At 34.6% G+C, this 12078-nt stretch overlaps 1 protein-coding gene across 1 annotated transcript; it reads right to left on the reverse strand.

Annotated features, from left to right (window-relative positions):
• Positions 1-88: 88 nt before the first annotated feature.
• LOC135847363 (uncharacterized) lies at positions 89-4522 on the reverse strand. The gene is made up of 6 exons (XM_065366841.1): positions 4348-4522; positions 3636-4183; positions 3462-3515; positions 1743-1922; positions 1071-1301; positions 89-975 (listed from the first exon to the last, which is right to left on the reverse strand). The coding sequence occupies exons 1-6, from the start codon at positions 4427-4429 to the stop codon at positions 415-417; spliced, it is 1656 nt and encodes a 551-aa protein (XP_065222913.1). The 5' UTR covers positions 4430-4522; the 3' UTR covers positions 89-414.
• Positions 4523-12078: the final 7556 nt, after the last annotated feature.

The raw sequence follows: 12078 nt of genomic DNA on the forward strand, positions 1-12078 counted from the left end.
TATTCTGTAGAAAATTTAAAATTTTGGAAAAATTGAAAATTGATTTCTCTCTTACGTACAACTACAACATTTCAAATGTATAGCAAGGTATTGTATTTTTTTGAAACGAATTATAAGGAAATATAAAATTGCAGATAGGTAGGTATATCTACTTGAAATACAATAATACATAGATGAGTTCTTAATTATATGACGAGCATTTTAAAATATTTTTCACACAGCTACCTACCTATAATATGTAGTAGGTACCATGAAAAATCGAATTAAAATCATATGGGTGCTGGTTAAAGCAACATTTTTTCATCATACTTGAACCTACTTATTCTAAGATATGTATAATGATAATGATTCAAAAAAAATGAACATTATAGGTAGCTTTGATTATAGATAGGTAGATATTAGGTAGGTGCTTAATCAATAGACTGGCATAGGCCCTCCTATCAGGAAGCTATTCTTCCAAGCAGCCCTCATAGTGATATCAATTGGTTTGCTGAGAACCTGTGTCGCACCAATTATATTAGAATCACTCATACCTTCGTCAAGTTGTATTTGTGTTATTGGTCGGCTACCAACATCTACTTCAAGTCCACCATAAGTCAAAATTTTCTGCACATCATCATCGAGTTTAGGAAGAAAATCCTTAACATTACGCTGCTTAAAAAAGTCCGCAGGTGTGCAGCATTTAGTTAATCCCGTTTCTTCTTGATTTCTGTGACCGTACGTAGAGCTGGTTAACGTCCAACCGTAATTTGAGCAAACATTCGTACATTTGATATCATTAATAGAACCACTGACACCATTGGCAGTTAATATAACAATTCCAGCAACTGCAGTATGAACATATTTGTAAAATAATGAAGGTATAGGTAATGATTTGTTAACTGGCTTGTTTTTGTCATCAATATAATCGATTGATAATGTGGGCGGATTCTTTCTATAATACACTCCTGTGTAGACTGTTAATTTTTTCTCGAGCTGTAAAAATTGGACACCGAATTGATCAGCTGCATACTTGGACAGTAAAATGCATTGACGTAGATTTTTTTTCAAATTTGTATTTCACTGCTTACCTTAAAAGCCATGTTTCTTATGTCTTGCTCAACTTTCAGCCATTGTCCTAAATTAACACTGCGCCATTGTGGAGCATAGTTAAGGTAATTATGAACTATGTATTGCCAACTCTCATACAATGTATCGTATTCTGGAACCAGGCGTACTCTAACGAAGTAATTCATTTCTTCATCGAATGCTGCAATTTCTTTATCTAGTTTATTCGTTTTCAAAGATTTTAATTGATTATCCTGCAAAAATTTGAAAAATTATCAAGAAATAAGTTAGCATTGATTAGGACATGAATTTACTTGAAGAGATGGAAAAATATGCTGGAAAAAATCGGACCGATTACGAGAGACTCTAGGTCACGAAGCAGTTATCTGGGATAACTAAGGGGTCCTGTATAGCCTACTAGGAAAACACGTGGGCCCAAAACCCAAAGCGTGGAAAGAGAGCTAAAACGTGAAGCAGAAAAGTCATTGGTGAGGAGAAAAGAGGAAAATCTCCTAATAAAATGAATTGATGATTTAGAAGCTAGCTGACGAAAGAACTTTCAGAAGGTGTCCGCCTCCGATTTGAATGGGGGACCGGGTTTTTTGGAAAGATCATGATCTGGACCCCCCCCCGTAACTAATAAATTTTCTTAGGTTATTAGATGATTACCATAGAAAAATACTTATTCAACTTACCAAATCATAGAATTTATCCATATCATCAGGAACGAAATTTTTTTCGTGTTTTTGTGCATCAGCATAAGGATTGAGTTTACGATGAAGTAGATGGAATGAATCTATTTCATGTTTTGTGAAAGCTGTGACGTAATTTTTTTTATCGTAGCAGAGGCTATATAAAACAGTCCATTTATTACCCTGAAATTGTAATGCTACGTTTTAATATTTACTTATAATAATTCAAATTGGTATGGAAAACATAGGATATTGATTGCTGACAAGTGTTTTATATTGTGGTTGAAGGATTCTGACCAGATCCAATGAAAATCTTCATTTTTAGTTGAAAGTCTTCAAAAAAATTTTTAATCCAACATGGAGTACCAGAAAATTTTGTCCTTTAAAAAAAGAGTAACTATTGAAAAATCGTGGTTTTTTCGTTCTAGTCTCTTTCCAATTTTTTTTTTTTTTTTTGGAGAAAAATGACCCATCTTCAAAAGATAGTAGATACTTATTTGAGATTCTACGTCAAACTACATAGCATCATTATTCAAAACCACTCAGAATTTTACTGAACCATTGGAAATTCACAAATTCGCTTATAAATGGGCAAATAAAATATAATTTTTGAAACCGGAAGAATATTTTGAAATATGGTAACGCAAAACTTTTTGTTCACTAGGTAGGCACCTATTATCAATTTAACAAATACAAACAGGAAAATTACCAAAAATTTGTCTTTTTTCATGCAAATTTTATATGACAATAAAAGTAAAAAATTGTCATTATTGTAGTACTAAATGAAGAGTGATATTCCAAAACTCGCTTTGTCCATTTTCACAACTTTTCAGGAAAGAGGAAAAACAGTTTCCCTTTAAACAGGTAAATTGGCTTTTTAGGCGAGTTTAGCACTTTATTTAGGTGGATTTATGATGTAGGAGTGTAGGTATACACTTCATCCACTAAATACTCCTGAAAAAAATTTCAATAAAAATGGACAAAGCGCGTTTTGGAACATTATTTTTTTTTTAATTTTTAGTGAATTGGCTATTTAGGTGAGTTTAACACCTCATTTTGGTAGGCTGATGATGTAGGAATGTGAGTTAATACTTCATCTACCAGGTACCGCTAAAAACCCAACTTCGATAAAAATGGACAAAGCGAGTTTTGGAATATCACTCTTCAAATATTTTCCTAATTCCGGAAATTATACTTCTCAATGTTTTAGTGTAATTAATGCGCACCTATATAATCAACCTAATATTCGAGAAAAATTTAGTAGCACCAATTTACCCAAAAATGAGCGATGTGTAAACTAGTAAAACTGTAAAAGTGATCTTGGACTTTTATGGAAATGACCTAGTTTGACCTAAAATCTCAAAATACCGTCTTTTGGAACTAGATAATTTTTCTCTAAACAGGTTAGATAAGTAAGTATAAGGGCTTGAGTGATTAAACAACAATTTTTTCGAATGCTTCTCTTTTCATCTGCGAGAGTAAATTTTTTTTGGAAGGCTTTCAAATCAAAATGAAAGGTTCCACCAGATTCGGTCAAAATCTTTTGGCAATTTTTTTTTCAATCCTACCTACCAAGCTTTTCTACTCGTAAGAAAGGATAATTCGCAAATTTTTACAAATTTTGCAAACTTGACTACACCTTTCTGAATTAATTTTGTTAAAAATTAAACTTTGTTGCTGCTCGAGACAGCTCGGCTTACTTAGATTACGCTTCTGATTTACCTTTTCAAACATTTCATTAAAGTTTTCTTTGCCTTGTTTTTCCGGTTTCATATTCTGAAATTAATGAACCAAAATATATCGTGATCAGAAAACATATGGACTCTTCAATCGTATTGTTAGTTTGGTTCTAAGTATATGTAAGTATAATTTATTATAATCTTATGTTTCAAGTACCTCAAGTCCAAATTCGAAATAATCGCACGAATGTTTACCGCCAGCGCCGTATTCATATGAAACATTATAACTTTTGCCAAAAGTTGATTTTTCTGTAACATGTTTCAACCCTGGCATAGGAGAGTAATGGCAAAAATTGTAAGCATGAAAATTTCTATAATATTCTTTCTCCGATCTTGATAATGGCGATTGCATGAATTCAAAAGTTTTTGTATCTAAATGCTCTTTGTTACGCGGGATGGGGGAGTAAAAAAAAGGCCTTGCATCACGCACAGCGAGGGAATCTATTACGCCCCATTGCAAAGATTTAGCCACCGCTGGAGTTTGATCACTTTTTCTACATACTTTGAAGAAATCGTTGTCGTTTCTGGTAAATTTCTGAGTTAATTTTTCATCGTTACTCAGAGTGGGAGGCAAAAAGTCGATCATATTTTTATCGAGTATAAAACCAGGATAGATATCTATGCCTCCAGTATCTGGCTTGTATTTTATACGATTTCTTTTCGCTTCTGCTTGTCGTGCTCGGAAAACTGTTTGAGCGTATTTGGCTGAAAAAATGAAGAATAGGTTGAATATACGTTAGATTACTTTTTTTCCTGATTGATATCTGATTATGGATCGATTAATTCATAACGTCCAACTTGCAATAACGTATAATATAAGTGTCAGAGTATTTTTACAAAATTAGAATAAAAAATGAAAACGGATTTACTTGGTTCGGCAGCTGATGCTTCATGTAAGACAGCAAATAGAAATAAAACGAAAGCTGAGTTTATCCAAGTTGAAGAATTCATTTTTTAAATGTGTGCGAAAAGATATCGATGTCGTATTCAGCAGCTTGCAATGTTCCGGATCAACGTTCCGCCGAAAAATAATCGTTGGTAGCGATAAAGACACCTGATTTCATAAAATACCTATCGATATTACGCAACGTCAAAGAAGCACACGATTCGAATTATTACGTTAATTTTTTCACCATATTCTTTTTGAGTTTCATAAGTTTCATCGATGAATATGCGTTGTCTAACCTTGAAAATATGAATAAAGCTGGCGTTTTGCGTTTATTGTGTTTATTTTAAGCTCGAAATAAAATCACAGTACCTTGTTCCTTGGGTAAATTTTTCCAACGAATGACTATAACGATTCGATCACACCTGCGAATGTGATTTTCAATATTTCGCGTACTTACGTACGTTAGAAGTGGGATTCGTTATCCACATCGATCATATCAATTCCAATTGGCAAATGATAACTTGTCAATGAAAAAAATATCAAAAAATTGAAATTTTCCTCTGAAACGTTGCGTCGCTTGATGTTTATTAAATTCGAAGTTTATGAAATAAAGGAAATAAATTGAAGAAAAATTTACTTGAAATAGCTTGATTTGGTGAATTTCATATCAGTTGCATAGATTTGTAACACAAAACTACAAAGGTTTCCACTCATAAACAGGTTCCTCCTTGATTTTATGTGAGGAGTAAAAAGAGTTGCCTACTTGGTTCGCCGTAAATATTGAAAACATTTTTGAGTGATATTCCCATGGAAGTTTCCCAAACGTCGTCGGGCTCATTGATTTCAATAAGAATTAGCAGGTGGGGAGAATCATGCATTAAAATTTTGAAATCCAGATTTTCAGTCCATAAAAAATGGCATTTTATAGTGAATCAGAAAATAAAAAAAAATGAGGCCAGGTCTTCTGATTTTGCTCCATTTTTTTCACGAGTTTTTTCAATAAGGTAGTTTATGTTTTCAATCTTCGAAAAGAAATTCATTCGCAAATTATTACGTGAAATTTGAACGAAAAAAAATTTCAATTCCCCCTATAGCCAACATAGGCTAACATAAAAAATGGATCAAGTTATTTATTTTACTGTAATAAAACCCTGGGCTGAACCTAATAATCATAAACCAGAAAAAAAAGGAAACAACCATAAACACCCAACAAAAACAGTATCACGATTCCATTAGTATTCTCATCTGTTGCTATTCGCATCGAAAAGTTGACAGAATAAAAAGCAGAGCGGCGCGACGCGTAAAAACCCTCCACCCTGGCGAGGAAAAAAATATAATTCAAAATTCTCGACAATTCTCAGTACATCTGTCACTCTGACGTATTTTTCTCATCGGGTGTATTTTTTTCCAGTTGCAAGGCGAGTGTAAATTTTAATATCCTGTTTTTAATAAGATTTATATACATAAAATGAAAGCATTGTAAATCCTATACATGCGTAAGCGGTGTAACGTAGAAATACAAAAAAAAAAAAAAAATAGTAGCTACCTAACGCGAATGGCTAAAATGTGAATTTATGTCTCTTTATACCTATACGCTGGGTTTCATTTTCGCGCCTAAAATATCTTCTGAGAGCAATGTGACCATCGTGCCGTATGTTTTCCGATGTATTGGGTGATTCGCTTCTCGTACACCGTAGCATGGCTTTAAAATACCAATGAGGTGTGACAAATCGCATGCAACTGTCGATTCAGTGAATAGTATGACTAGGTGTACAGGGTGTCCCATTAAATATTGGCCATACTTGATGCTTGTGGCTATAAGTGAGGTACAATGTAGGTACCCAAAGTGTATCTACTACATATTTAAGTGAATATTTATCAGAGGTAGTGTGAGTTCTTTGCTTTATCCACAAAATAAGTTTTTAAGCAGAAATTTGACTCAGCCTCCACATGTTGATTTATTTCAGTTCAGCCTCAAAAAAATCATCGGATATTGAAAACATTTTGTGTTGGCTCACTTCAAAGCTTGAGCCCTGTAATTTTTTGAAAAAGAATTGTATGTAGCAACTCGTCAACTGCAATTAAGCTGAAATTTAGTTCACTGAAAGAATATGCAATAATCTACATTAGACTATACCTATATACTTTTTTTTGTTTTTTGTTTTTTGAATTTGATAAAGTCTAGCAAAACATTATTGCCAAATAATCCCAACAAGACGGCCACCTCCCCAATAACAGCCCGAAGCTAAAATACTTAAAATTCTTCAAAAGATTAAAAAAAAATTTTCGTGTTTTTTTTTCGATCCAAGCAGTTTCTTTGGTATTACTTTATCATCACCTTTAAACCAATAGAAGAGATCGAAGTTCACTTTCCCCCTTTTTGTCAAGTTCGGGCGAATTCTAAAAATGATAATTATTCATCCTTTAAACTAGGTACCTACTTATGAAATTGTAGTAGAAAAATTTTCAATTTTTGAGCTTTTGTGAAGATCAGCGAGAGGGTGAGGCATTGACCTAAAAATTTTTAATTTCTCTTAAGCCTCGAGTTGAAGTTATTTGGCCAACAATTTTTGCTAGGCTCCATAAAATTTTTAAAAAAGTTGAAAAATGACTCACTAAAATCCACTTTTTTGAGTCAAATTTTTGATAATTAAGCACAAATAATTGACTGTTGGGTATATTATTGTTATCTTTTGGCAAAAACAATTAGATTTTCAGCTGCAAAAATTCATTTTTCGACTTCTAGTAAATTTCTAAAAACGACAAAAAATTGTCCATCATTGATATTATTATTTTTTTTTTGCAAATTTTGTATTATTTCCAAAGTCGATTTTCAATTTTTTGAAAAATGTTTGAACATGAGAAAATTTGTTATGCCCTTTTTGAGTCAATTGGGAGTTTTCCAGTGAGAACTAACTCTTCTCCAATGCAATAAAATCTGTCCTGAAGACACTGCAGTAGATATTGTTTTTGCTGGAAACTTCAAGATGGACTCAAAAGTGGTTGAAATCAATTCAGCAGTCAATTCTTGAAAAATTAATTTTTTTTTTTTTTAGTGATTTTGAATGTTTTTTAAGCACAAAGTTTTTATCCAAAATGTTTATAAGAGCTATAATCAAGAAGGAGAGGGTGTTTCTTATAAAGTGTAAGAAAGTGAAGGATGAGGAACCTACGAAATAATCAATGTGTACCTAGTCATAAAACTATGTTCACTGGAAAAATTAAAAAATCGTGCTGGAAGCTCCAAAGTACCTAACCCAAAACAACGAGTAAGTTTGATTTTGATGAAATCAGTATTAATTTTAGGACTGATTTGCATCCATAATTATTGAACAAAGAACAATTGTTTAGGTACATATAAAAAAAAAAAACAGAACATAAATTCCTGAATTGCAAAAATTTTCCCAAAGTCTTGAAATCAATTTAAGTGGCTGAAATCTTGATTAAGTATGGAGGTTTCGGGCTATCGGGTCATATTCTTTCTGAAAATGGCATTCTCATTTTAATCAGAAGCAATTTGACTAGAGTTCATTCTTGAATAGTGGGCGAATTTTTGAAAATCCAATAATTTAAAAATGTCAAAAAGCTAGTCAAGACAAATTTTTGACTTTTTAAATGAAGTACATATGCTTAAATTTTTATGACTGAAACGATGTACTTAGTCCAAATAGTTAATTTATTTCAAGCTTAAAACGAAAATGAACAATTTCTGTCTATCTTGGAGCCTCTAACAGGGTATCAACTTCCTTCAGAAATTTCAAACCGCTCCTGATGGGACAAAAATAAACTCAAAGTGCCAGTATTTTTTTTAAATTAGCCAATTGCATTACCTATCCAGAAATATTTTAGCGTAAGGCAAAAAATTCACTGAAAAGCAGACGACATTTCAAAGTAGATAGGAAACTTTTTAATAAAATTTTGACTCCCTTTGCTTCAGAAGATGCTAAGCAGGGATGTTCCAAACGTGATAATTTTCATCATTTTGAATTCTCTTCTCACCTCAGCTCCGGTGACTCCATTCTTTTTGATGCTGTGGATCTCAAAATCCAACTAATGATACCAATAGAAAGCTTATTAAAATGTTACCACATTCGAATTATTGAATCTCACAAATTTATCAATTTTCTTATCCTCGAAATGTAAAAAACCATAGCACCTTTCAAAGCTTTATAATTCAATTAGTGAACATGAACACATACATAGGATAAAATACGATGCTGAAAACGTAGCAAACTTGATATACCTACAGTAGGACACCCTATATTATAAGTTGAAGTTATACTTCCTCGTATAACGAAAGTAAAACGTGTCGATTTAATGAAAAAAATACCTAAAATGATAATGAAATCACCACATGCTAAAGAATCTGCAACTCGGCTCATCTCGTACTATACATAGTATCACCCTCTTACGATATGCAACGATTCCTTCTTCACCCTCGTCGCCAGGGACCGGACTGGGGCTGTTTTCTTTAACCGAGTTAGGTCAGGGTGTTTATGAAAACAGTATTTGTGTTACCGTTAACTATAAGGGTGTCCCCGAATCAGCCAAATAAATTGGATTACGTATCGGCATGCTGGATTAGCCATATTCACGCAAAAGTGCCGCCGAACTTGTTCCCTCCCCTGTACCGATAGCCTTGCCGGCAGTCTTCGGTGAGAATTAAGCCGTTGACTCATACAAAAGCAATTTCCTCTATGACGCGTTACCCCGTTTAATATTATTCTTTTCTTTCGTTACACGGCTAATTTAACGTATTTTTTTTGAAACAGCTTTTGTTCGATTCAAATGGAATTTTTAAAAAGCCTACGAAAAAAATATTAATTCGATACATAACCGCATTTTTGTCGTAACCAGTGAGAAAGCTTCGAAGGGACAATGAGCAGAGGAGTGTTAGTAATAAAATGAAGAATGTATCATTTATCACGTAAGTTTCGCTCCTGTATAGTTACCCTTTGAAACCCCTACGAGATGAAGAGGATGACGACGTAGGCCTACACCATACGTTAGCATATAATACATACAACCGAGATAAGAAAATTCCAAATCAAAAATTCCGTCATCTCGTTATTGGTCCTTTGATGACGGGCGCGTTTTCCAATTATTTATTTAATCGATATTAATATCTTAGGCGTCACACGTGCCTTTCGATATGCTAAAATATTAATCCTTCTTATTCATGCATAAGCCTCCATAAATGTGTACTCTCTAAATTTGAAGCAGTGAAAATTCACTGCTTAGCAGTCACGACATTTTGCCTTTTTAAAAGCAGTGGTTTTTTACTGCCAAACAGTAGAAAATCTACTGAATTGGTCAGTAAAAAAAAATTTTGACTGACCGATTCAGTATTTTTTTACTGTTTTGCAGTAAAAAACCACTGCTTTTAAGAAGGCAAAATGTCGTGACTGCTAAGCAGTGAATTTTCACTGCTTCAAATTTAGAGAGTATATCCATATCCACACAAGTGTACGCCTACAGTGTATACTTTACCTTAATACACATAGCACACGTTATAGTGCCTACCTATATACTCCTGCTTAAAGCCTTTATATACCAACTTCAAATAGGGAAATCTTATTTTCATCAACGTCGAGGTGGTATCGCATATAAGACGGATAAGTAATACGTTCGTATACGATAAACAACATGTACGTACGATACAGCTTAATATTATCATTTAGCCAATTAAAAGGTCTAAAACGAGTCGAAAACGTGCGCCATTCGCGCCATTACAAACGTCAGCAATAAACACATCGCTTCCGAAGTATCTACATAGCATCAACCTCTATACCAACTTTCCGATGAAAACCTTCATCACATTTTAACCCTTTGCCCTGTTACACGAGTGTAAAGTACCTACTACGATGGTGTTTGCTACACATTTTGAAAATCTACAACACCGGAATTTATCGAATGATAAACAACCCTGCCCGGCCCTCTTGATATTGTTTATACAAAAATAGGATAAGCCTTACGATAAAAGAGTATATTAACGTCCAAGCCCCCCACATCAAACTGGCACGCCAAAAAAGGGGTACCGCATAGCCATGAAATCGCAACGCACGTCAACAACACGTTCATCCTTCGAGATAAAATCACCAGCAATGTTGTAGTATAACGCCATCAGCCTCGTATACTACACAGTAGGTATGGTATACCGGAACAATGACCAAACGCTGGAAAGGAGTTCGCACCGGAAATTATGCTTTTTCGTTGAAAGGGGCCCATGCTGGAAAAAAATCGATACCTTGTACGTATACCTAATCAAAATGAAGCCAAATATTTACATCGTCGTCAGTTTGCAAGTTGGCGATGAATGTTATCACGAATTTGCTTTGGTGCATTTTCATTTTCAAGGAACTCTAAGGTGAAGTGATGCAGCGTTTCTTGAGATTTTGTAGCGGAAAAAGGGTGCGATGGAAACACTTAAGACGAATAGTTGTATATGTGAAGGTTAGGATCGGTAGGTATACTTTCTGCATGAGTCAACTTGGGAGGGAATGGTTTTGAACTTTATTAGATTTTAAATTCTACGTATGAAGGTAGTGAATTTTTGAGCAATTTTTATGAAAGGGAGGGGACATGCTCTCGGTCGAAATTCCAAAAGAAATCGTTTGTTTTTTTCTGGGAAAATTGAGCCCTAAAAATATTGAAATACCTAAATTGGTACAATATTTTCCTCCTTTTTCCCATGTTATTCACTAAGGCGAAATTTGGGAAAGATACGCATTACTTTTAATTTTTGAATCTGCAGACAGGTGAATTGAAAGCTCCCCCCCCCCGCAAAAAAATAAGAGAAAATTTTAGGGTCGAATTTCAAAAAATTCTTGGCCCATTTCTTATGGAAAAACTAAAATTTGATCAAATTCTCATAAAAGTCTCAAAGTTTGATTGTACCCCATTTTCAACCTCCCAAGTCGAAATTGATGATGGATTCAAACCATTCCACAGCTTCTAGCGGATTTTTGGATTATTCAGAAAGGAATATAAGACCGCATACAGGACGTGGAGGGATAGTATCTAAATCGTTAGGTTCAGTTCACGCATGGTCCGGATGCTCAAATTTTATCTTACCTGTCAGAACCAAAGTTGGGTAAGATTGCTCGAATTAAAAGCGACGCGTCTCACGGAATCCGAGCATCAGGTGACCTGAAATCTCAGCATCAGGCTGAAAATATGGTCCGGATGATCAGAGACCAGACCAGATCTGATCAGATCAAATTTTGGTACAATGACTCGGTCCATACAGACACATTTGGCCGCAGTCGGATGCCAGGTTATGGAAGATCTCAGCGTATATAGAGTTCAGGATAGATCCAGATCAAGCTGAAGACCTGGTCCGGATGATCATTCATATCTCATCATATTATACGGGGTCAGACCAAAGTTGAAGCCAAAAAATCAAGCAGACGACCTTGAGGGGCCCAGCAGGCAGTCAGACTGACGACCTTGAGAGGCCAGACAGAAAGACGATAATGTTGAAATGCCAGACAGACGGTTCAATGACCTTAAAAGACTCGACAGGCAAACAGACACATTCCAGCCGATCAGGCTCGCTGGCAATCTTGAGAAACCAGCCAAGGTGCACCCAGACGACCTAGACAACGTCGAGAGGCTATGACAAGATGAACAAATGACTTTGAGAATAAGCCATACTGATAGGTCAATGACCTCAAGAGGTCAGACAGACAGACAGACAGACAGACAGACA

This window comes from Planococcus citri, chromosome 5 (assembly GCF_950023065.1).
Source record: "Planococcus citri chromosome 5, ihPlaCitr1.1, whole genome shotgun sequence".
NCBI lineage: Eukaryota > Metazoa > Arthropoda > Insecta > Hemiptera > Pseudococcidae > Planococcus > Planococcus citri.

What these genes read in the sequence shown, in the direction of transcription:
- LOC135847363 (XM_065366841.1), bottom strand. Translation starts at nt 4,429, where the DNA reads ATGAATTCTTCAACTTGGATAAACTCAGCTTTCGTTTTATTTCTATTT. An exon ending in TTAATGAAATGTTTGAAAAG is followed by an intron (nt 1,923 to 3,461) that starts GTAAATCAGAAG and finishes TTACAATTTCAG; the next exon opens with GGTAATAAATGGACTGTTTT. An exon ending in TGGATAAATTCTATGATTTG is followed by an intron (nt 1,302 to 1,742) that starts GTAAGTTGAATA and finishes AAATTTTTGCAG; the next exon opens with GATAATCAATTAAAATCTTT.